Here is a 26,328-nt window from a genome sequence, read left to right as displayed (position 1 = left end):
AATCGCTGTTTACTGAACATAATTTACGCGCTTTGTGAAAACGGGAAATATCAATAAATCGATGTTATTCAAATTAATATTCATCGATGCGCACAATTTCCATCTTCTTCATCGCCAATTTATACGCTTCATTAAACGAAAAGTAAATTCTCCAAACAATATTCAAAAATTATGAAAATTAAATTTAAACAGTGAGTCAGAGGTGCAAATCACCTGCAGTTCGAGAATAACGAAGTAGAATCACTGCAATAGGCTCGAGAAGAATTTCTCAAGAATATATACTTGAAATTTGATGAAACAATTTGACCACTCAGATAAGTATGGCTGCAATATGCGATGAATATAATTGGTTGAAGCCACATAAGCAATCGTTAATAGAAACTTTGTTTTTTTTTGAAAATTGAACCAGTTACACTTAATTAATGCTTGATTACTTTCATTTCACTTCTTAAATGCCTTTTCATTCTGCTCTCCTCAGAAACAGTTCATTTCATCTTCCAAAGTAACAAATGTTATTACCATAAATAAATTATTATGCCCTTAACATTCTCCTTATTTGTCTATAGCAATAGCTGGTGGAACCCAGATACCTTCGAAATATCATAACCTGTTTCAGTCCTATCTGACTCTTCCAATATGTCATAATAAATCAATAATTCTACCAACATATCATGAAAAGAAAGAGCTATAATAAACACATTAAGTGCTGTTTCAAACATGAGTACCTCGAAGAATGTGCAATCAACAGCCTATCTCCAAATTTTCTTCTCTTCCCCTTTGTCTTCAGAAAATTCTTGAGGATAGTTGAGTCTAACTGCTTTCATTTCCATCACTGTTAGTAACATAATACTAATTGCTAGGACAACCCTATGCTTTCTATTGATAGCCTAGTTTCAAATAAAGAATTTTTATTATTAGGCGTAATGAGCAGACAAGATCATTCCATTTCAACATCCAAAATCCTTGTGAGCTTAATCGAATGAAATGCTTCAATCAAATCCCTGATGTGAAAGCACTGTAAACAAGAACTATTCCTTATTTATAATCGCGGACTGTCCTTATTTACTATTTATATTTATAATCACTTACCATGTTTCAGTACTAGTGCTGAGACATATTAGCGATCAACTATAATAATCATTGAAGCCAATTTATTACTGATAATATCAATATCAGCACATTTATTGCTACATAACTGCTGTTATTACTGTTTATTTTCACTTACACAAAATGTTACCTATGCTAGCAAGTGTTACGTAAAAGTAAAATATAGAGGGACGAAAGCAAACGTTAATACCAAAGAACCTGAAATAGTGTTGCTTTCTGACTTCTGACTGAAGATTTCAGTCATTTATTCACTGCATCCTTAGATCGTGCACCTATATTTCAGATAGGGAGGGGAAGATTTATTCATTTCAGAACTAATCGGAAATATTGCAACAATGATAAGAATCTACTTTCGTTCTATTGGACAATATTTGTAAATCCTGGAATTCAATAAATGCTAAAAATGTATATAAAAACACAAGGAGCATGGAGGGAACAGGAAAATTGACCAAACCATTCGAAAGAAATGAATTAAACAAATATATGAGGATGTAATGGAGCCAACAAAGAAATCAAGCTTGGATACTTCCTAGGATGAAACGGTTCACCTCTTATCTTACATGATTTATCAATTCCTTAAATTTTAACATTCATTTTTTATAATTTAACAGAGAGATAATAACGAGTGTACTCTAGCTTAGTTCACCCGCCTAAATTGAAAATCACTTGCTATAAACTTCGACCAAAAATATTGCACGATTTGAAACATTGATTTGGCATATTTTGATTCTAATTCTATCTTATCTATTTGCTTTGTACTACTAATTTTATAGTTTATGCGTTCATTTCTCAAATCAATCTTTCCGTTCCCCTTGTCTTATTGGTCAAAAATCTACAACCTGAGTAGATAAAACAAACTAGTAGTACCACAGCTACGAGTAACACAATTCATGTGTAAAACATAGCAGCAAACATGTAAGAAGCCTGACACCAATCGTCACTTATCTGAGTAACGTCTGATGCTTAAGAAATCAATTACATTGTGACTATTGTTTTCTAAATCGATCAAAGGTCGAAAAAATCCATCTACCAAACTTTTTGGAGAAGGTAAAGAAGTTGTTCCAACTAAACAATCATTGGATTCCAGTTGTATTTTTTTCAAAAAGAAATTTCCACTAAGTTTTTTTCATTCATCTTTAGCTACATGAAGATCGATTTTTCTATCCATGAAATTAATAACCTTCCAAGACAGGTACTCACATTGATCGAAATAGCACTGTGCAGTACAATATTTCTTCAAAAAAAAAAAAAAATGGTTCAAGGTTGAATATCACGAGGATTGAGTGAAATGTTGAGGAGCTGCTGCTGGAGATGATGAATTATGCAGCGCATTTCTTCAATTGCACTAGCCTGCAATATTCAACTACATGAACAGCACATTTCTTTCTTGAATGAAGCATCATCATCGGCTTTAAGTGTTACCATTTGAATGAAAGAAGGATTAGGAATTATCGAAATTATCTGTGAATATACACCTAAAAAAATAGTAAGCCAAGGAAGATGGGGTTGAGTAATGAACGTGAGCTCAATAAAATATCATGTCTTTATATGGCCACAGTGAAAGGATTCTGTAATCTACAAAAAATTTTACGCTCCAATCTCTTTGGTTAATAAATCAATGACTGCATGAATTTACGAATTTTCTTACATTATAAAATTGAGTGATAAGCATGCTCACACATTCATTCGACGATTACAGGAATAGTACCCAAGCTATTTTTAGATTCGACTATTCCATTTAATAGAAATTTTGTTTTAAAAGCAAACTATAAGGTTGAGACCTGCATTAGAATATGATTCTTAGCCAACAGGAGAGTGGCAATCTTGGATAATTTCCGCACCGATGTACCATTGGCATAAGGTAATATGACTCTCAAATCGTCAAATGCTTCATTAAGGTCATGCATACGGCAGCGTTCGCGCAAATTGATATTCAGTCGAGTTGTTTGATTCACCGATTGGATGGAAGACATTTTCAGATTCTGAAGTGGGTTTTGCTGTATAAGAATATTATTTATAGAACTTTATAGAATATATAGAATATATTCTATAAAACTTTTATGGAATTTTATCCTGCACTTTTCTTTATATCTTCGAAAATCATCTAAAAAACTTACTTCCTTAGCAGCAAATACTTCCAGATTGAATTCTCTGATTACCGTAATCCTCCAGTTCGTTAGATAAAATGATGTTGAGAATGAATGCTCAAAACTGAGTCAGACGAACCAAATTGGATGTGACAACTTATTATGGATATGAGGAAGGCGGAGATCCCTCCTCTCATCCATAATGACAGCATTCAGATATGAGTGGCAGCTTTGGAAATGCCTCACAGTAAGCAAATGTCAAATATTCAGTTGTTGAACGATTAAAAATTTCAACATCCTCTCATAAAAGACATTTCTGTCTGTATAGGTATGAATTTATAATAGAATATGAGTGTTTTCATATGTTGCACACGTGGTCCACGTATAAGCATGAAAGACTGAGTATTGAATACATAATTATGCGGTGCTGTAACGTTGTAATACAGAAGAACAGATGTCACTAACACACTTGAAAGCATCCATTTAAAATCTAATTCGGTCAAATAGGTCAATTGAAATATAAAACAAGAGATTTAGTCACAGATAGTAACCGCAGAGTTATTCTTGAGAAGTCCCGAAATGAATCAGCGCAAAGGAGACAGGGAGGGTGTTACGCATGGACTGCAAGCTGTGGAAGGAATTTTTCGCAGAGAGTTTCTTCCGCAATTATCAGTTCACGACAATTCTCCATCATAATTCCTGATCTCACCTTTTATGCATTAACATATCTGCAATCGAATCTCAAAAGCAAGCCGGTACACTTAATAGACCTTCTCGTTGCACAACCTCATCCTAAGCTCGCTGGCATTACAACCTCCTGTCCATCTCCACGACATTTACGCTGCTACACAGTTCGGCTTAGCCTCTCTCCTCTCCGCTCTCGTTATGAATCCCAACCCAAATTTCGCATATTTATGATTCTATCATTCTCAGCTGATTGTGAAGTTTCGCATTTTGAATTGGCGCCTTCTAATTATTAAACTTCGAACACCCTGACTCTGTACGCAGCTCGAGTTTTGTGTCTTAATAATACGATTTTTCAAATTATATTTGTTAGGTTCGAATGATGGACTGACTGTTTTGCAGGTGTCGCCTGGTTGAGAATGCTTTTCCTGCATGACATGGTCGGACTGATAAGTTCAACAGCTGATGGAGGAGTTGGCGATGGAAGGAACGATTCGTCGTGGGTGATGATGAACTCAATGGTTCTTCACTTCACCAAGCACGAATTAATTTTGGTCAACTTCTGGAAGACTGGAACAGTCCTTGGTTCGTTGCTTCTTATTGCCACATTCATACTGAAAACTGTCCCCCCATTATTTCGCTATCTCCCATCCGAGATTGTATGATCACTCCACATACCTCTGTGTTGGAATGTGGATTGGCCGCCTGAAACGAAGACTGGTTTATGGTCGGCAATATATTATTATTTGTGTGTGCGAAAATGGAGACCAATAAAGATCGAGCGTCTAAGCAATACACTGAACAAAATCATCCAAGATTCTTTTTACATACATGTTAATAAGATACGAAACTATTATAAATAACACGAAGAGAATGTAACACTTTGTTACTGTCGATCAGTTTGACTAACAATAAACTTTGTGTGAATACAGAACTCGCTGAGATCGACTGAATCGTTGTAGCTATCGAAGCAGCATTACAGATGAGAAGCAACAGTTTCACTATTTGAATAAGGAGAAGGAGAGAAGGGATGAATAATCATCACCTTTACAAAATATTAGGATTTCAATATCATCTATTATGAAGGCAGAATTTTCAGTTTTGTCATTCTTCTTGTTATGTAATATCAGAATGTTACTCTTGTTGTTGAGAAAAAAATTAGCAGCAGTGCACTTCACCATCACTAATAACGAAAGTTTGTGGCTCAAATCTTTCGTCAGTGAGTGCAAGAAGAATATCTGGATTTGGATAAGGATGAGTGAAACGAACGTAGACATTGCTGATGGGGGTAAAAGGACCCGTTAATAGGCCTTCTCTGGTAAGGTCATTAGTGGCTATTGTGACTTTCACAAAGTTCACTTCTCACTTGCTCTGTTTACCTTACTTTTCCATGTTTTATAATTTCAGGTTTGTCCGTATCTGTCCTTATCGTTTTCTTGTTAAGCGTCGTATATGAAGCAGTTAAAGGTATCTACTTTGCATTACTGTTCTTGAAATAAAATATATGCAAATAATGTTAATTGTTTAATATTCGAATTAGTTGATTACCTATTATATTTTATTCCATTATAGGTAACGGAGTTTTTCATGGTTTCTATTCACATAAGTCATACTTTTTATCCGGACATTTGAACTCGATGTTTATTGTTATTGTTTCCATTCCATACTGACAATGAAAATCCCGTGCTATTAGGTTTCACATATTTCATCGGAAGATGCCACAGTATAACACTGTTTTGTTATACACGCTTCACGGATTACATAAATAGAAGAAATATTCTTTACTTTTCCATGCTTAAATTACTTATTCATTAGATTTAGTATTTCTAATTATAGCTCTTCGCTTATACTTTGCTCGAAATCGTGCTGTTGAACGACAGAATCAACGTATTCAGTCAAATATTGTTATTCGAGAATCATCAGAACATGTCGATAGCGTGAGCACCGAAATGATTTCATATTCACCTATTCTTGGATTTAATGCGTAGGTTTACAGTCGCTAGTTGTAATGAGAAATTTTCAAAAAGGTCCAAAAATTGTTAATGGAAATAATGTTAATGTGATCCAAATTAAAGGACTAGTTGTAGCGAAAACTTGCGTGACCCTCAGAAAGAGTAACGTGATCCTTTGTTTTCGTTTGGATTTTAAACCTTTGGTGAACGATGATACGAAAACTTACTGAGTTTTCGTGCACATTTCATTACATTGCTCTGAATTTTCCGGGCACTGAAATGAATCGAATAGTAGCGACGAGTGAGCTTTTTAGCAAAAGACTGTCACTATGAAATTGAAATTTGATTTTTTCAAAAAAGTGCCAAATTCCCAAAAAAACAAGACAAGCTCAAATCAAAATTTAATCACTTTTATTTAGATGTAATACAAATGTAATAAGTAACTTCCTTCTACAACAATTGCTCTGCCTTGCGGAATAAAAGAAGGCTTCCATTTGGAAGGTCTGCTAGTAATTTTTAAAGATTTCTTCCTGTATTTTAGCTATTGTTGCAGTATCTTTTTCGATAAGCATGAGTGGTTTGCAGACTTCGGGCATTGAAACAACTTTTCACGTTTTATCGAATAGTGCAGTCATTATTATACTTTACGCAGATACTTTTGTCGTATACCTTAATGCTTATCGCAATGACTTTTAATGTTTGGATAATACTTGGGATTGTATTTGGCGAAGCGACTGGTTACTTCCTTTTTTCCGAAGAACCAACTTCTGATGAAGAACCGACAAGTTGTTGATGCTGGCGAATTTTTTCCTTCCGTTTATTTTTACTCACTTTCATTGAAGTAAAGAATTTCATATTTCGTATTTCGCTAGAAGTTGGTAACTTTACTTCTTACCATGATTAATGTATCAGAATCTTCAAAAGAAACAGATATTAGTTATTTCAAAAATAAAGACAAAAATAGAAGACATGAGTTTAAAGTCTCCAGTTTTCGGAAATATTTCGCTTTTTGGTGGTGCAATTTTTATGACGTTGACAATTTAGAGACTTGTATTCTTGTATTATATATGGATCCATCTATTAATATTTGCATTAATCAATTTTACTTTCTCTCTGTTGTAAAATGGATTCAGTTTGCTTTGAAATTATATGTTGTTATGTGTTAAGCTCTTTGGATACATTGTTCTCTAAATACAACGCGTTATTTCCGACTATGATTTCCAAATAATCGCTTTTTTACTGATGTTTTCAAAGGTTCTTTCAATTCAATTCTTTCAAAAAATTTTTTCACTCTTTTTTCGTAATTTGCAATACATTCGTATTTCCGATTTAGTAGTTTATATTTTTATACTATCACCTAATGCGATTGCATTTCGTTTAATGCTGTACAGCTTATCCCATTGATTAGTTTACGAAATTTATTGCTCATTTAACATTTTCTAATAAAAATCGACAGGTTTCTCGGCTCAGTAAAATTCACAATCTTTGAAATTTTGAAAGATTGATACCTAAACGACGTGAAAAATAAACCAGTTGGCTTGATGAAGACTGGCTCACCTCGTTTATTTCAGTAAAAATGTCCTGACGAAACCCATGAAATTTCACGACCTTCTCATGATTTTTCTCCACTCTCCCTACCATTGGAAACATTTTAGGTTAGGAAATACATTTTCCTTACCCTTGGAGACACGTACCAAAAATAAAGCTACTGAAAGTAAAAAGTCTGTTTTATGATCCTATTTCAACGGAAAATAAGGGAGATCGAGTCTCAAAGAATCTTGATTTCAGGATATCAAGACTTGTGAAATCAATAAAATTAGAGCAGCAGGCCCAACTGATATTGTTAGAATTGCTTTTGTTTGATACTCGTCTGGATTGAAAAATGTTTTCCTGGATCTTGTATCCTGGCATAGCTGCAAAGAAATTCTTATCCAATATTTCCAGAAGTCAGCGAGTCAATCAACTTACAATATGTTCCTCAGAAAATGTTCGTCGTCTGTTCTACCATGCATTTTTTTTGAGAAAGTCAAACCTTCTCTTCATTTCCTGGATAATAAACAATTCCATTTGTGCGGAATTCCTCGTAATCGCAGAAACCATCTGAATCCATGTTTTCTGAGCACTCTGAATACAAATTACAGCGAATTGATCGACGCATTTAGTGGACAGTGAACTTTTATGAATTTAGATCTTGGGTAGAACTGGAATTTCACAATTACTTAGAAAGATGGTATTTTTAACTGCATTTCTAAGCACTGCTTCATGAACTGACACCATTAAGAAAAAATAATATGACGAGGTTTCCGTAAAATCTATGAAAATAATAAATTTATGGAAATAAATAAAATAATAAACGAATGATACTGACGATCGAGTAAATCAGTAACGTCTTCTAATTGTTCTTCCGTGAAATTGCGGTGATAATATACCTGGAATTTTAAATTGACTATTTGATTTCAATTTGACTATTTACTTTCATAATTAAAAATCAACCTCAGCCAACATGTACCGTTGAATGTGCTTCAGATTTTAAGTGCACCAGAATTAGTTGCGGTTTTAAATTTATAACTTTCTCCAAAATGATCAATAATTTTGTTGAACCCACGCAAAGTATGTGATAAGTTACTTACTCGCTCGACCTTATGAAAGAGCGAGTTATAAATTTTCCCTAAGGTCTTAAGGTCCAACGTACGAACAAACGTCGATCTGGTAATATTCTCTTTAAATTTTGCTTCGTAAAGACTTCTTTCAAGTGATAAAAAATAATGGAAATGAATACTTTCAATCTCGGTCCATCCGTGGTATTCCAGAGTTCAAAGAACATAGCGGCAGAGTATTTTGGGTATCCACCATTGACCAGGATTTTTTGTTTAGCGTCCAATGTACACATCAATGCTACTAACGTCGTATCGTGCTACGAAAATAACATGTGAAGTGAAACATAATCTGGCATTGGCTCTCCGTTGATTTTCAATAGTTTCAAATTCCAAAATATCAGAAAATCTGATTTTATTTCCGGAAACTTTGTGGCACACTTTTTGAATGAAGTACCATGAAGGATTTCTTTTACGAATGATTTTACCAGTTCTTTTGAATGCATATCAAGTGAGGAGTTTTGAGATTATTTACACAGTAGTAAATTGTAAGAAGTCATGACTTCAGTAAATATTTTTTTTTGATGACTAATAATCTGAGGTCAGCTAATCTTACCGGAATTGACATGAATAGGTATGGCGATTCAGGGGATGATGTCAAACTACAAAGAGAGACCGCTTCCTGATACTTGCATAGAAAATCAAGAAAAAATTGCCTTCATCTTTTTCTTGAACTATTTTCTCTTTTCGACTAGTGTCGCTCCTTTTTAGATTTCGTTGTTCATTCTTAATTATACTCATTAATTTTCTTCTACATATCTCCTTCTCAGATTGATATATTTTCTCAAGTTGATCACTTCTCTGAGAAGATTCTTTTTTCCTGCAGAAATATTTCGGGAAGTACTTGTATGGGATTTGAAAGAACCCGAGAACTTCAACAAGAAAAATTCAAAGATTTTTTACCAACCGAGTTACCCACTCATTCGTTTTACTTAGTTCGATGAGGCTATTTTAGACGACTAATTGAGGCCTAGCATATCATGGTGAGTTAAAATTTGATAGAAGTTCGCCAGAGTGATGCAAAACAGTAGACATCTTATTTATATAGTAATATTTGATGTATTTAGCTGAGACACTTTTGTTCTCCGAGTAAAAGTAATCGAATGATTAATTTAAGATAAAGAAATTTTTGGCTTACAGTTTTTTTAAATTTAGTGGGCCATGAAGATTGAAAGGATGGTACATTCACTTACCGCCGAATACGCATAATACTTAAGATTCCTCATCCACATGCACTCCGGACTTTCGTCAGTTTCGGGTTTCAAGCAATGTAACTGTAATTCAGAATAAAAGCAGAACATCGCAACAATGAAATATAAATTATATATGTTTGAAAATTAAGTCAAATTCTATGTTAACTCAATCATTAATCTATTGAAAAATGGAAATTGAGTTGCGCACTATTTTAACCTTTAGGTCGAAATGATTCAATATTGACCAAAGAATACTACCACCTCGGATTTTCCCAACTTCATGCTTAAAATCAACTCCCTCGAACGGGTGTAAATCTGTAATTTGTCATTTTAATCATTCCTTACAGGAAATTTTTTCACATAAATTTCGAAGCAATCACTAAATCTTATGCCCTATCACTTACTCAAACCATTTTCATAATTCTGAATTGCATTGTTTAGTTGTTCCAGTTGATCGTATTGAAGATCATCAATAGGTATATTAAATGCATGTACTTTCTGAAAATTTGCTTCTATTTGGTAAAAACGATTAACATTCAGATCCGATGATGCATGCATGAAAATGTGAAAAATTTACCCAAAAATTTTTAGGTTCCAAAAAGAAATATGCAATGGTAATGAATGGAGACAAAATGGTGATAATGACTAAAGAATAAATGAGCCGAACAGTGAATGAAATTACTAGTCAAAGCTATCTATAGATGGACTAAAACTAATTACAATACTTTTATAACAAAATGCAAACATATTTCGGCGCAGGAATTTTGCAAACCATACTGCTCAACTCTTATTCAGAAACTGTGAATCAGTGATTCATGATAACTCTCAGTATAATTAGTCTTAATGAGAAATATCCACACGCTCTACCAGAACAACAAGATTGTTCGCCTTACGCGTTTTTTCTCGGTTGTTATGCCGAAGAATTATTTCGAAGTTTCTTAATGAAGAAAAAACGAGAATATAAGAAGCGAACTTCCAAACAAACCTCGCAGTAAAATGTGTCAACACAGTACGACACGTCATTGAATGCTAATGACTGTTTGCATACTGCTTCCAATTCTTTTAAAACTTCCTGGAAGTTTGAGTCATTCGAGACTCATGCATTACCATACATGTGCATCGATCCCAAGTTATTTTAAAAAGTGGGAAAATTATGGTTCATAAATGAAATGCGTTTTGTAGCTTTTTTAATAGTTATTATTTTTTAAATGTTTTTACTGTATAATTTTCTGTTAAAATTTTCCATTCAGGTGTTTGTTGTATTATTTTCGAGAGCCACTCCTGTCGTGAGCAGTTCGCATCAGGATTCCCTATCTGAAGTTTTTATAATATTCGCTTTTTTTTTAACGATTTGCTCGCGGAAACTTGAAATTTGAAAGATTTATCATATGAAATTTAGATAAGAAAGTCTTTTAGCATGGAATTTTTTCAGTGATTCTTCATTTCACCTATTATATATAAAATAAGACGACTAAGGTAGAAATACAACAAATGAAATGTATGCTAACATAATCGGTCTCATATGCAACGGTATGTACCGGGACAGCAACAAAACCACGTGGCCATCCCGTCGTGTTCGGGAAGTCGATACCAATGCGTTCATTTTGGGATGGATTATTGTAAAAGCCAATAAAATTCGCCATGGCACTCATCAAAGTTCTGTTCGTATCCGTTGAACGTACATATATCTGAAGTGAGGGTTATGATTTGCTCTCCCAAGCAAAATTTGCTTACTTTCTTACTATAAATTTCTTACTATAAAGGAGTGACGTTGTATATCTTAAAAATGGCTGAACTTCATATATCTCCTTTTTTTCTTGTCGCCACTTTCTTTACTTCGTGGTATCTCCATTTTTTTCAGAAAAAAAATTGCTTACATTCAAAATTATTTGCTGAAAAATATCCGATAAATGCCCAAGTGACGCATCAGACTATCAAATTTTAAAACAATACAATGATATACCTGGCGTGCATCGTAATATGGGCTGAGAAAGTTGAGTGAGTCGACGTAACGATTGTAAATAATCTTTCCCAATTTGACATGTTGCACCATTCCTTCCTATAAAATTAAATTCGTATCATCAAAATACCAACATGTCATTGTAATGGTTTTGATCGAATATGATCGATTTCTCTTTCTTAGTCAATTTTATGTCATTCTTCTTTTTTCCAGTTTACTTTGACCATATTTCTTACAAAGAGAGGAAGAGATAATTTTGTGTTTTTACTGTATTAAGCCGAATGATCATCAAAATTCCCGTTGATTTTCATAGAACAGGAATTTCTTACATTTACGAATTTCTCTTTTCTATCTCATTTCGATATATTATGGAATTGATCAAAGCAAGGAGAATATTTAATTATACGAAAGGAAAAAAAATCGAAATAGTGTCCATTATTTATCCTTTGATAATATAACTCACCGCTGTGAGCTGCCCCTTTCCTTGAGGCCAGTGTTGTGTTTGTATCGGATAGCCCTTGCATGATTTTATGGGTGAACGGTCACCATGTCTCCAAATCTTAATGCTTTAAATAAATTATGATAGTGAAGGGATGGATTAACAAGTTTAGTAAAAATGATATGCCTGAATTTTTTGTTGAACAAAGAAACGTCTTGCTGCTTCATTTCTTAACAAGTCTACCGGAACTATCAGATAGTTTGGAAGTGCTATATCGGTTAGTGGTGGGTGGGTGATTTGTGTGGGCATCGTATCGTATCATATCCATGGAGAAAGCATTTTGTCATTCATTTCCAAAGACTACTTTTGATTTTAAAATGATTTACAACATAACAGAATGGAATTCTTTCTCTGAATCTCTGATGTTTACGCATAGTAGTATTGTAGTATTGATTACGAATGCAATCTAATCCTTTTACAATATCTACTGCAAGTTGAACAACGGAATTCATTTTAAAGGCTTTCAATAAAAAGAACTACCGCCTGAAGAAGTAAAAGCTCATTGCCAGTCACCAATAATAAAACTGCAACAATAGTTATCAATTGAATACTGTACATTGTAGCCTAAAAGTGAGATGATTGTTGATTCATATTGTAAATCCTGTACTTGTTTTATATGATACCGAGGAAGGGACTGGTACTTCTAACGTCTCTCAGGAAATAATTTTCATAAACAACCAATTCTGAGCATACGCATCTTTTAGAATAAAATGAAGCATCTCACAGATTAATAATTTTCATAAATTTAAAAAGTAATTGATATTTTTTTTCAATATTGATATGGACAGATTTAAAAAAGCTATAAGGTTCTGTACTGGTGAATGACATCCGGTCCTGGTCTTAATTTTGACATCTCTAGAGCATAATATTTGTGTATTCACAGAAAATACAGATAGTTTAACATCTGGGGCGAAAAGTCAGTTACCGCTGAACGTTGTCAGCAAAAATGAAAGTAAACCAGTGGGTTTTTTTAGTTTAAAACAGTGCCATTATAAAATTTAATGTGTTCGAAGAAAGGAGAGATGGTGTTGTTCTATTTTGGTTTTGAAATATGTCAACAATAAAGGTTACAATATGCTAGAAAAATACAACTACGCCAAAAAGTATGTTTAAAAAAGAAGCCGCTCGTAATAATTATTCGACTACTTCCTAATATAGCATTTTTTATCGGCGACAAATAAAAGCCAATATATACATATATAGATAAATAGATAGATGGATAGGTATATAGATAAATTTCAAGATATCCCGAAATTAGGAGTGAAAAATGAAAGCATGTTTGTTGCATTGTATCGCTGTAAGATCGAAAATTGTGTTGTAATTTTGTTGAAATTTAAAATGCCAATATATACATCCATTTGCTTGCATAACAAAAAAAGTAAAGATCACAAATTCAGATTAATTCAGCAAGTGCACAAACATTAAAATTGTCTCGTAGATTTTGGCTTCAAAATATTTTAACTGAAAGTTCATTGGTGATTTTCTCTTGTGAAAGGAATGATGTGGAGCTCAGAGAATTCCAATTTTGCAATTAGTGAAATAACAAAAGACCGCACAATCAGCATATTTGATCGGAAACTCGTTTAAAGAAGTTAGCATAAAGCAAACAGAAAGACATGTTTATTAATATGATCAAATATACTTTCAATGAAACCTGGTCGTACCAAGCAGCATTTCAAAACAGGCTTATAGCAAAAAGTTCCTTCAACTGATTTTGTTAACCGTATCAATTACCTTTGAAAATTATTTTGAGGTCAAGTATAATACCATAGTTGTAACAGCTTCATTCAGGCAGCGGTGGTAGACAGACAAGATGCGTTGGAGCCAACACACTCTTCGAAACAATGAGAAGAAATTGTATTTTTCCACATTTGCATATTTTCATATTTCATTACACTCAACTATTTCATCTTAATCTCCTTATATTATTTGCACACAAATCGACTGGCTCATCAATACTTGGTTATCATACTTCACTGATCACAAATAATGCAAACAAACAAACATCAGCTTGAACAATATACATGACCAACCATGACTTTTCAGAGTACTGTTGATAAAATGTGCTTACTGTAATTATTATTAATATCACAATCAAACCAACCGTATCAAAGAAATGGATTAAAGCGAAATATTGATTTGTCAATCTCGCATCTAACATTCACATGCATTTCTTTCACGACAAACATCCATCATAAATGAATATACTTACTCTTTGTTAAATCACAGTTCTAAAGATTAGGTGAGAAAGACGTTGCTGTAAAGTGGCAGGAATTGAAAATGTCATTCAAAAAAAATCACCTTTAGATGGCTACTATCATCTCTATGCACGAAGCACAGAAATAGGAAAATCTTTTTCTGTCTCTATTATATATAATTGTTATCAATTGGATGGTTGTAATAAGCCAATCGTTGTGTAATCGTCAATTTTACAGTGACAAATATGAAATATGCAGAGTCCTTCAGTAGAGGTCAAGATTTTTTTTATAGCACTCATACAACTATTTTTCCTTACATGTGCAATAAATGTATATGTTAAATGTTTTCCAGCCTAAACAAAATTCCTTTTACTGCATTAAATTTCAATTCCTTTAAATCTCTGGGACTTGATACTAAATAATCAATGAAGGTGGATGGATTATTTATTTACAGATGCATTCAAATCGATTGCATTTAAATTAGATGTATACATGTATTCAAATTATTTTATAATTAAAAAGCGTAGTCATTTCGAGATATAGGAATCATTGTAGACGTCGTAAATTTTTGGTTGGTGTGATAAAAATTCATGTGATAAAAATGATGGCATTTCAACCGTACTGTTAGAACAGTTGTCCCGCCACATTAAGAACTAACAAAATTGACACACTGCTTGTTTCAGCAGATCAGTATTCTCGGTTTGAAATTTATCATTTCCAATTAGAATAGGTTGTTGCTTTTTTGGATATGCAGTGGCGAAAAATCAGTACACTAGAGAACGCTTAGTCCTACAGTAACAAGCTTGAAAATGATATACAAAATTATGATTGATGTGAGTTTTTTAAGTATTGTATTTACGAAGGGAACAGGGAAGTTAATGCGTGAGATAGGATGAAAGATAAAAACTTAAATGGAGAAAACATGAGAGAAGTATTTATTACAAATACTCACAAATACCCACAAGGACAGCATAGCTTCTGCAGAAAGAGTAAAACTAGAGCAAATTTTGGACATTGTTTAATGACTTAATAAACTATATATAAGCCATAAACAGGTTAAATCCAGAATGGTCTCAGTCCTGCGACTACACAAAATTTATAATATTTAACGTAATATTAACAAACAACAAAGTGGAAAGAAATGCACAAAAATCACGATTGACATGAATGTTTCCCACTATTTTCTTTACAACTGGAGAAGAAAAGATAATATGTGAGAGAGAGCATGGTTCACAAGTCAACAAAGAAAAACTGAAAAAATCACAGATAATCTTGAATATCGTGGAAAAGAGACAACGTAAAATAAAGTAGTGGAAAGGTACTGAATTTTTTATAGTTAAAATACTGCGATTAACGTATTTGGGGGAAAACAATTATGCGTTAGCAATGGAACAATTTTCATATAAGTCTTGGTCGACTAGTAGGCGCAATCGAGTTAGTAATATGACGGTAAAGGTGCTTGTGAAAATCATCAATAATATGCATTCTAAATAGCACAATTTTTGTTCATGGTTAACTACTTCCCATCATCTGAATGTTTCAATCAAAATACTAAAAACACGACGATGAAAGAAAAACAAACGACGATAACAAACGACAAACGAAAACACGACGATTTACAATTTGTAAACCTCATTTTATCAATTCTAGTGATCCGCATTAACATCAACTTCCCTTCAAGTCTTTTTTTATGAATTTAGAATTTGATGAATACAATGATATGCTAAGAATGAGAAAGAAATTTTCTGAAGAAATCACATTAATGAAAATAACAAAATATGCATTCAGCTGAGATGATAAACTACTCTTTACAATAATATTCTAGAGTCGCCCATAAGGATTTGAAGGATTTCTTAAAATTTAGTGCATTCTTAAATTTGACCTTAACTTTCCCAATCCTTTTACAGTGATATCACAATTGAAATGTAAAAAACAAACACTAAACGAAAATTGATACAACTAATTAGAAGCGCTAATATCTGGCAGTGTACAGAAAATAAAGAAGCATTTATCGAAAACACTGCAAATTTGAAAGAAAAATAACAACTTGATTTACAGTTATATGCCAACTATGTTTTTAAAATGGACTGAAGAAGCGCACAGCAGGAAACAGCGCATTTTAAATACAATCTTTGGTAGCAATTCGAGTTATAATTGCGTCACTTATTGTTTCTTCATTGTATTCTGATTCCTTCACTCTGTATACCTAATAATTTTCACCTTTAGTTCCATTTAAAAACATTAAGTCACGAAAACTGATGGAAGTTGATTTTCTAGGTTTTGGTAACAGCTTTCCATTTGTGTTCAGTAACAACAGTTCTTGAGAACAAAAATATCATTTAAATAAATATCATTTCTATCCCGACAGCAGCATTTGAAATTCATAATGATGATTCAAGAAATTGACCCAATTTCCTAAATCTTTCTAAAATCCTCTCTTCAACTTGAAAACACGTTATTATACAAAATGCTCAAAATGAAGTTACCTTCAGTTGTTACAAAGATGTATAGAAACTGAAAAAGATAGATCCTAAGAATGTCGAAGTGTTGCTAAAATATAATTTTAATACAAAACTTTCAAATTTTCACCAAACCTTTTTAATACGTTCATAGTCGGCCATTTGAGGTAGTATGGTCATCGGAACTGGCTTACCATCAATTTTCTTTGCCATTTTAACCATTTTTTCACCATTTTCGTCGTCAAAAATACCAACCAAAAGGTTACGACTTTCTTCCGCAATACCAAATGTTAATAATGATTCTAATATCTACAGATATCAATATTTCAATTTCTGAATTAAATAGAATGCAACGATAATACAGCGATTCTTTCTTTTAAAAATAATGCAAAATTTAAGCTCTGTCTAAAATTTAGACAAAAAATACTTTAAAGTCCCAGCTTACAGTTTTTCTCACTTCCTATTTGCTTCATCCTGACAAGAGTAAAAATATTGAAGCTTATGATTTTCTACATCTTAATAAAAAAAAATACGAAAAAGATGACTGAAATAAATCATTATTAAAAAAATTACAACAAATATTAACTTACGTTCCGGTCGGGTGACAACGAGTATATCAATTCAGCATGAAGAGTTCGAGTTGAAAGTCGATTATGTGCAGCCTGGTGGACAGCCTTATTTGCTGCTGCCAAAAGCGTGAAAACTTCCAAAACCTAGACAAACCTCCCGTTTCAAACGAATGATAGATGAAACAAGAAATCCTGTTACTTGCTCAGAAAAGCTCTATCCATTAACATTAATACGAATGGAAAAAAATATTACAACAGATTTCAATAATGCTGATAGTAATGTTAATTAATAAACGAAGCAAAACACTAATGAATACTTGTCGTGCAACAGAACTTGTAAATTTCGTATACTTTTGATGTCAAGCGTTAGCTTTAATTAGTAGACAAACACAATGGCCTATATTTGGATTGTTGAACTGAATTTAACAAATAACAATTTAGGAAGCGAAAATTATATCCTTGTAGATGTACACAGTAAATTATCTATCCGTATTCCATTTTGAAAAAAATTATTTATTTACGCAGTAAAGATTAATCAAGTAGATAGAGCAGTCATTAAGCGTTTTCATTAGAGGGAAATAGAGTCAACATTACCATACCGATGGTAAAAGCGGTCAGATTAGCAAAGGGAAAAATTTATAAAAGAGACTATAGTCAATAGTGAAGAAGGAAAAGTTTTTCATTCATTCGGTTGACTACGGCGACTTCATCAGTAGCAGCAGCATAGACCAACGAACTAAGGGAAAGGAGGAGATCGACGAAACGAAGTCAAACAGTTATTCAACAAGACAACAAAATAATTACCAATTCAGGTTTGATCAAAGCGGCATCGATTGATCCATTCATTACTGCTTGTCTCAGCTCAGAAGCATTCTTCACATCGGTAAACAAACAAACCCGAAAAAATCGTCTTTGCGAGATGTCATATGGATCTGGCAAAAGTTCGAATAACCGAGAGGTGCCTGATTTCATCCTCTTCTTTCCCCTAAAATGCATCACTTATTATTCCACATGCAAAAATAAACCTTCAAAGAGCAAGAACTGAAGTTTGGAAAATAATATCAAATGTAAAATAAGTGTGAATTGTTGACTCAAAATGGAATCCAACTAGGTGATGGAATAGAATATTTAAAGAAGTGGGTATTTGTTGAGTTCATTAATGGTAAATCCGTATAAATCAATACTCCGCTCTCATTCTCCTCTCCATTCCGAAATTTCACAAAACATACTTCTGTTCCTCAGACATTTCATCCTAACATCCCAAAGACCAGTCCATCCAATGAATGAATCCCGGATGTACAGCGGAGTTTTTTGTCGAGACAGAATATATACTGACGAGGAAGAGAACACACTTTTCGAAGATGATTAATGATGGAGAGATTGCAAAATAGACGCGTAGTTTGAGATTGAGAATGTCAAAGATTGAGATTAGATAGCGCAAAAGAGAAATTGAGGGAAGTTGGGAGAATGGGTGGAAGGTTCTAATTTGAAAGGCTGTTGACACATTAAACCTGATAAGAGCTGAAGAGTTCTGGTTAGAAGCGGAAGTTGACAAACAAGTGCACTTTATTTTGAAGTTGGAGACCATTTCAGCTCGAAGAAAACGCTTGCTGGATGGAATGACAGATTCTATAATCATTTGATAATTCCCGATTCCGAATTTGAGGGCCGAATGAAAAAAGTGGGTGATTAGTGGAAGGAGAAAAGGCGATTATAACGATATGAGAGGACTTTTCAAGCGCTGAATTGAATAGATGATATACGAAGTCAAAAAAAATGTCAAATTTTGATGTTTTCAAGATTCTTCCACGGTATCTGTTCTATTTCGTGCTATCAGTTTTCGAAATTAAATGTTGGCTCCTTACTTTCGGAAAATGAAAGCAAGAAGAAAGGTGTAATGGGAGTGTAATGCATTCCTCTCATCAAATAGAAGCAAATGAAGTTAAGAAACAAATTTAGAAAAAGTCTTTTTGATATCCACTAAGTGACGCATGCGTAGCGGATGAGTGATTCAATCGGATATTTCACAACTTAACAGTTTTCTTACCTTGTAACAAGTGACATCGTTCCGTTACAAAATAAGTGAAGAGGTTCAATTACCAAGAATATTGGGAAAGTATTGTTTAGCAGCGAATGTTTTAAAATTTATCATTCTGTGCTCTTGTGCAGAAATTTTACTACTTTATTTTGTCGGATGGGCTTTTCGAGTGTGAACTGAAATTAACACTGCTTGTATTAAAATCGTTGCATTGTGAACGCTACAGAAATAATCACTAAAAACAATATGAAAAAAATTGGAAAGAAGTAACGCAGAAAAAAGTCTTTGGAAGTTTTGCAAAATGACAAATCTATCAATTTTTTTGCATTATTTAAAGGTGTTGAAATTTCTGAAAGTTTTACAGAAACATTCTTCAAATTCTTGGAACTCTTACAGCATTTAGAAACAGTTACAAAGCTGCATAATAAATGCATTTTCTCCACTCGCAATATTCACCAAAATATTCGGAAGCGAACAAAACAAATGTCATCTGCTTAAAGCTACCAAACTATACGAAATGTACGACTTTAATGGGGTGAAAGTTGCTGGTTGTACAAAGAACTTCACATAAGACGGTAAAGTAAGTCTCTTTCAGTGCTGAGATGAACTTATGGTTTGCAACACAAAGACATATTCTATTGTAATTATCTTAGTTCGTTAGTTTTCCACTATACTATAACTGTCATTTTATTGTTGTTGATCATTTGGTGTCAATTAAAGTGACTGCAACAGTAGTTCAATTGTTTTAAACAACTGTATTACAAGTATGCTGGATATCATCACATTTTCTGCAGATTATCACTATTTCAAATTGAATGATTTAAATTGAATGATCATAACGTATAAACTATGTTGAAGGACAAATTTTTTTTTGATGAAAAGCTTTTGATCCCTCATTCTATTCAAACGACAGTTAAATTGCTTAAAAGACATGAAATGAAAGTGAAATGAAAGTGATGCATTCCTTTTTACATACTGCAAAGTTAAAATGAATTCCTAAAAAAACTAGTTTAATTCTAGATAAATGAAACGCTGGAATGAAATGCATCAATGCATCTGAGGAATGTATGAAGACTCTAACTTTACTCCCAACAAAAATAACGGAACGTCAGAATTTAAAAGATAGGTACAAAATGTTTTATGTTCATTCACATCACAGAACGATATCACTCAACCAATTTATTTTAGATGAAAAATAAAATGGAAGAAAGTAACTGTAGTATTTTGGAGGTAGCTATGAAATCCATATGGAAGGGCAAAAGGGGAACGGTACAAGGAGTGGGCGTAAAACAATAATTGAATAAATTTCACCAACGTTGTCCGTCTGCGCAAATTTTGCGAGAAATACACTTTGAAACAAAAAAAAAGCAATATTTCCTGAAGTTATGTTCATTCTCTGTTCAAACACTTTCGCATTATCCTTATGGTTAACCATCAGATCAACGGCGCTGCACTTAAATAAATTTTGGTGTGAGAAGTGGATGTACAGGTATATAATTTGTATCACTTTGAAAATAGATGATTTCACTCCATAAAGTAAACAGATCTTGTATGAAAAAAGCACCTTTCAACCAGTTGCAAATAAAACAAAATTCGAAATGGATTATTTTTAAATAGAACTTTCGCAAATTGCAAAGACTAGGAGTGATTAATCGAAAAAGATGATGGAAATGCTTTGTGCTTTAATTGAGACTTTCAAATCAACTGGCAAATAACTATTCACTATTTTTACAAGTTCTACGGGAAAAAGTTTTTCTTTGGGACATTTACAACCTTAAGATGATGTTTTTTGATACAGTCCCTTTTTTCAAGAGTTGAAATTTTAGTAAGTTTCACATCCAGTTGCATTCATCATTGCGTAATCCATAGGATTTGGGTAAGAGGTAATTCAAATTATCACAAAAAAATATCAGAAAAAAGAACGATTCATTTATATCTTTGTCTTGTAAGAAGTGTGTTTGAGCAAGTCTAATGACTAACCTGATCAGTTTGTATTCTTATAATATTGAATGGGTGATAAAATCAAATTAAGCAAGTGTTAATTTCAGTTCACACTCGAAAATCCCATCCGATAAAATAAAGTAGTAGAACTTCTACAAAAGACTATAAAATGATAAATTTTAAAACATTCACTGCAAACGCGTCGAAAAACACACTGACAAAAAAATGAATAAAATCGATAACTTCAATTCAAACGCACGTCGGAATGCAGCAACAGGTGCTTGTTTGCTATTTTACATTAATTTATCCAAATGTTTTGATCCTCACAGAGTAGACCAGTTGGTTATCTCTGTGCTTTCCGATTGGTAAAAAAAACATTTTGAAAAGGTAATTAAGTGCACTACCAACCTTCTGCTCAGTACATTCAATTCCCCAATGTTACTAGATTTAAGAATAACATTGTTTTGCGATGACATGAAAGATTCAAGAACAGAATCAAAAAATGTTGACTTGACTCAATATGAAATGTTATTATTTCAAATTATTCCCTTTCATATTTTCCAAACATTCATCTACGTGCAAACTGCACATTTACGAATTATCCATCTGAATTTGCGACATCTTTCAGTTTTCAAGGAACTCGGCTATTCTTTGAATTCAAAAATAAAAATATGCACAACTTACTTGTCCTTAAGTACTTCAACCATTTATTTAAGGTTTGTCTTCAATTTTGTTCCATGTGAGAAGTCACTGTTCCATCATATTTTTTCAATGCCATCAATTCTAAGCGAGTTTCTCGGAGTTTCTTCTAATAATTCTAAAAAATGTGAGTTTTCTGGATGGAAAAAAAAATGGAAAAATTATTACAGTGCATGCCGACTTTAAAGTATTCCGTTGAAAGATCATCGCAGTTTCTATACGAAATCCAAAAAGTTAAACATCAATAATCCATTTGCTGCTGCGGTATATGTTTTGAAGTTGCGAACTGTTCTTAATCATCGGAAGCGTTTTAAATAAAATGAAGCAACAGCAGAGAAATCATATCGTTTCAGCAGTTTTGCCCAACAGTGACAACCAGGCAAATTACTGCAATTCGAGCAGCAAATGAATTCGAGCAAAAGAATATGTCTAGATTCAGAAGAAAGCAAAATAGGAGTTAGTTGAGCTCAGAACAAGATAGCATTGGAATATTTTCGTATGGACTAGTGAAAATTCTGGAATTGATGAATTTTATGTCGAAATAATTCAGAAAATCATCACAATCCGGTAAGTGTCTTAAGTAAAAATTACAAAATGTGATGAATACCTCTTAAAAAGAAGTCAGAGATTCGACCTTCAATTAATTTCTTGCAACTTTTGTCCTTGCACCAATTCAGATAGAGGCCATTGTTTCTTTTCTAAATCTACACTTTTTATTTTTTTAATAATTCCAACTCTTCCCAATTAACTTACTACTTTATTCTTATTACTTAATGCTATAGATTCCGAAAAATAAATATTCTCCAACAACGCCATTCACCAAGTCATTTCACTAAAAAAATTTCCAGTTCGAGGAATTGGAAAATTTGGAGCAAACAGCATATTGTGACTGCTAGATGAATTGAGCTAAAAGGCTTCATCAGAATAGCCCCTATGGCCTGTCAAAGGATCTAGCTAACAAATCGTCGCCCATGTTTGTATTAACACATTTCTCACCACTGCCAAAACCTTATATATTGCTGATGGCCGTATCAGCAGTCGTGCTAGATGTATGGACACGGATAGACAAACATGTATACATGGTGGTGGTATCGGTCATCAACAAATACCTCAATCGTGTCTCATGTCATCGCATTCAGACAGAGCAGTTTGAGATGGAACAATTCATTTTGACTTGACACTTTAACGTGATATCATAGGTGTGATGTGATTACTTCGATGGGTTCCACTTTTTCAATTTGAAGGACAACATTTAAAAAAAAGGGAAAACAAGTTGTCAGATGAAAAGTGAGGCCCGAGTAATAGACCTGGAATGTTCCACAAACACTGGTTGCTTCAGCACAGGATGTACTATTAAAGTTGGAAAAAACTCTTAAAGTATACTTGTTTCGGAGGCAACATTTGAGAGTTAGAAAGCACTGTACTGTTCTTGGTCATTTTGAAAAGATTTTTGTTAATAATCATACTTCTGAGAGTTTAAATCAATCAAAAATGCTGGCTAAAACTGCTACCGAAGGAATGGAAAACGAATTTCTTCAGGACGTTGATACGCAAAATCAGTAACCTATGTTTGAAGTCAAAGGATTATGAGCTTCAATGATAAGAGAGATAGCTTGAGCACATGAAAACATGGAAAAATTACTGAATTAAAATTAATTTTTGGTGCACAAAATGGATCAGTTTTACTTCATTGTCCGATTCTGACTTTTTTGTTTCGCGCTATATTGATATGATATTCGAACACTTCTAGGGATGTAACTTTCGTCCTGACATCATTGGAGTAAAGAATGAATAGGAACGAAAAATAAAACTGCAACGATTCGACCGAAATAAATTTGAGTGAAAATGAATTGGGAACGAAGTGGGATTAGCCATTTCAAAGTGCTAGATTCAGAACACATAATCAAATGCAAATGAAATGAGTCGAGCTAAACTAAATGATTTCAGTTGAAATGAAGAGGATGCAGCAAGTGGATTACGTCACTCGGTTCTTAAAACAATGTCTTTTAACACACATACACTTCTACACTCATTAATGGCTCAACCACTTGTTGTCGTCATTCAACGTGATAAACAACCGAAGAAATGATGGAGAAGTCCTATGAGCTCGGAAGAAGAAAGTGTAATAAATTTCATCGAAAAGTCGTTTTAATAATCGACTGATTAATCTCGAAATACATTCCACTTCGGCAGCATAGTCAACTTTGGATTTTCTCAACATTATGCAAGTATAAACAGAATGTTTTAGTTTGAAATTCATTAATGAATAAAAAAGACGATAAAGAGTGAAGAATGAATGATGATAAGTACCGCAACTGACTCGACGATCAAGGGAGCGGAAGTGCAAAAACATATAAACATATCTGTCGTTTAGAAAGATATGAACAAGTACTGTTTAACAGGAAGCGATATACAAGTAGACACTTTGTATTGGACGGAAAAATTGCTTTGTTATGTATGAAACTTCAGGTGGAAAGGATGACGAACCAATGGTCACTTCTTCTTAATTATCATCTTTTGATTATGAAGAACTGATAATCACATCTTAGAAATTGAACAGCGTATTTATATGTCATGAAATAAGAAATGAGAATTATATAAATTTAAAACGAATGATCACTTCATAATAGTCACTACAAAATACATTCGAAAGTGCTTAGGTTGCAAAATTGTTAATTCTAACATCATATCATATTGTGAAATTGAAAGTATGTTGCAGTTAGACTGATAAACAAAGATACGAACTGATGGGAATAATAAGAAGCTAATAAGAAGCTATAGTCCAAAATTAGTCTTGAAATGGCAAAGACTTAATAACTACAAAGAGCTCAAATAAGTATTTGAATGCTGAGATTGTGAGGCGGACAGAAAAAAGGACGACTGTTTTGAGTCTCAAAATTGTTGAGAGACTTCTTGTTTCAGCACGGGTTCAATTGTGCTAATTCCCGTCTTGTATTTTTTCAACCAGATTTCACCAAACATCATATATTCTGAATCTTCAAAAAGTTTTAAAACCTCTTCACCAGTCTTTCTTGAATCGTACAGTTACGAAGATTGCTTCTGCCACCTGAATAAAGAACAGAAACCAGACTTCTCGTGAATTTGCGCAGTGACCAATCATCGTAACTCAACTCTGAATGTTATGATAACAGTTTGCAAGGGTCTTTCCCTCCAATGGTTCGTACTTACTCTCCAAGTTGTTTTCAGGATGGTGCGGTGTTGGCGTGGGACATTAAAACAACCTTTCGGCATAAAGCTGTTCTGGAATATCCACCACGCACATCCACGATTTCTCAATAAGACGGTCCTTGTTGTCAACAACGATGTCACAGCAGCTTTCCATTTACTTAACAGGTTTTTTTCGTCATTCTGCTGTTGCTTACTAAGTCGGGTATTATGTAGGGAATTTCTGCTTTAGATTTATGCGACTAATGAGCAGTGGGAAAGGAGAACTGAAATAATAAAGTCTCAAATCCCTGAATATGATAACTTCATTTGCTTTCCTTCAGTTTCCTTTCTGTAATGCTTCCATGTGTAATCAGTAAGCATCACTGTATATTCAGACAATTATGAACAGTTATTTGTTGATTCTGTGCTGTTATTTGTATAACATGGATTGTAACTATATTGCAGTTCAGGTTAATGAACAATGAAGGTCTACTGGATATCCTGCGAAAAACACGATATTACCGAAAACCATACATGCAGCGGAATGAATTGTCTAGAGAAATCTCAAAAGCAATCATCAATGAAGATATGCGAAGGAAAATACAGTTTCTGATGCGAAAAAATCGACCTGATCCATACCCAGGCCAAATGACCACGTGACTCTATCGTAGGTGGCGCGATAATATTAGGTTCTTATAGGTGCTTCTACATACTTTCTCTCACTTTAATCCACTCTACTTTCTCTCTCCTTAGTCCACTCCAAACCCCTTTCAGTGTCATTTCTGTGAAACACATTCATTACAAACGGAAGCCTCGAAAATTTGTTGAACTGCGAGATGATATTGATGATTAAGGAAATGACCTCGACAGTTTTCTAAAAACCGTTCAGTAAGAAAAATGAGAGTTAGGGTCACTTTTTATCTGTGCTGAACTATGTATTTTAATGCTGCTGAACACTCCCCGTTGAACGGTTTCATACAACTTTTTCCTTGTAAATTTATTCAGTGTATAAATCAGTAAGTCTTTATTGATGCAGAAATAAAATAAAAGAAAACCAAACAACAGTGTAAAGAAATTTTAAGAAATTTCTTTTTGTTTTAAATATGAATTAAACAAGTAC

The 26,328-nt window shown here is 33.4% G+C and overlaps 6 protein-coding genes across 8 annotated transcripts in view; 2 read left to right on the top strand and 4 right to left on the bottom strand.

The window, feature by feature from the left end:
• Window positions 1–330, bottom strand: part of LOAG_01415 (hypothetical protein) — a 1,457-nt gene extending 1,127 nt beyond the window's left edge. The window contains exon 1 of the mRNA XM_020445740.1: window positions 1–330. This exon is cut by the window's left edge and continues 12 nt beyond it. Coding sequence (XP_020303840.1) covers window positions 1–20 — 20 coding nt within the window. The 5' untranslated portion in view covers window positions 21–330.
• Window positions 331–2,364: 2,034 nt separating this feature from the next.
• LOAG_01414 (hypothetical protein) lies at window positions 2,365–3,080 on the bottom strand (the record flags this gene model as incomplete). Its single annotated transcript, XM_003136953.1, has 2 exons — window positions 2,365–2,457; window positions 2,889–3,080. The coding sequence occupies 2 exons, from the start codon at window positions 3,078–3,080 to the stop codon at window positions 2,365–2,367; spliced, it is 285 nt and encodes a 94-aa protein (XP_003137001.1).
• Window positions 3,081–4,236: 1,156 nt separating this feature from the next.
• On the top strand, window positions 4,237–7,279 carry LOAG_01413. Of its 2 annotated transcripts, none has more exons than XM_020445738.1 (4): window positions 4,237–4,463; window positions 5,286–5,345; window positions 5,715–5,862; window positions 6,416–7,279. In XM_020445738.1, the coding sequence occupies exons 1-4, from the start codon at window positions 4,298–4,300 to the stop codon at window positions 6,621–6,623; spliced, it is 582 nt and encodes a 193-aa protein (XP_020303839.1). In that variant the 5' UTR covers window positions 4,237–4,297; the 3' UTR covers window positions 6,624–7,279. The 2 variants fall into 2 exon arrangements, with proteins under 2 accessions (XP_020303839.1, XP_020307278.1); XM_020445739.1 differs by having other exon boundaries at window positions 6,372–7,279.
• Window positions 7,280–7,614: 335 nt separating this feature from the next.
• Window positions 7,615–12,694, bottom strand: LOAG_01412 (histidine acid phosphatase; the record flags this gene model as incomplete). Its single annotated transcript, XM_003136951.1, has 13 exons — window positions 7,615–7,743; window positions 7,863–7,954; window positions 8,199–8,259; window positions 8,610–8,744; window positions 9,678–9,758; window positions 9,895–9,992; window positions 10,082–10,175; window positions 10,663–10,749; window positions 10,896–10,991; window positions 11,186–11,365; window positions 11,641–11,736; window positions 12,101–12,196; window positions 12,617–12,694. 13 exons carry the CDS (start codon window positions 12,692–12,694, stop codon window positions 7,615–7,617), a joined length of 1,323 nt encoding a protein of 440 aa, XP_003136999.1.
• A 3,505-nt stretch (window positions 12,695–16,199) lies between these two features.
• On the bottom strand, window positions 16,200–22,168 carry LOAG_01411. Of its 2 annotated transcripts, none has more exons than XM_020445736.1 (5): window positions 22,026–22,168; window positions 18,167–18,347; window positions 17,384–17,506; window positions 16,929–17,102; window positions 16,200–16,540 (listed from the first exon to the last, which is right to left on the bottom strand). In XM_020445736.1, the coding sequence occupies exons 1-5, from the start codon at window positions 22,046–22,048 to the stop codon at window positions 16,454–16,456; spliced, it is 588 nt and encodes a 195-aa protein (XP_020303838.1). In that variant the 5' UTR covers window positions 22,049–22,168; the 3' UTR covers window positions 16,200–16,453. The 2 variants fall into 2 exon arrangements, with proteins under 2 accessions (XP_020303838.1, XP_020307277.1); XM_020445737.1 differs by lacking the exon at window positions 22,026–22,168 and adding an exon at window positions 18,592–18,683.
• Window positions 22,169–25,180: 3,012 nt separating this feature from the next.
• On the top strand, window positions 25,181–26,316 carry LOAG_01410 (28S ribosomal protein S21; the record flags this gene model as incomplete). The annotated part of the gene is made up of 2 exons (XM_003136949.2): window positions 25,181–25,394; window positions 25,679–26,316. Coding segments are annotated over 2 exons (404 nt in total), but the record flags the coding sequence as incomplete, so codon positions are not given.
• Between the last annotated feature and the right edge of the window lie 12 nt (window positions 26,317–26,328).

This window comes from Loa loa (genome assembly GCF_000183805.2).
Source record: "Loa loa unplaced genomic scaffold supercont3.9, whole genome shotgun sequence".
NCBI lineage: Eukaryota > Metazoa > Nematoda > Chromadorea > Rhabditida > Onchocercidae > Loa > Loa loa.
The sequence above is the reverse complement of the archived record's forward strand: the minus strand, read 5'-3'. Positions and strand labels throughout refer to the sequence as shown.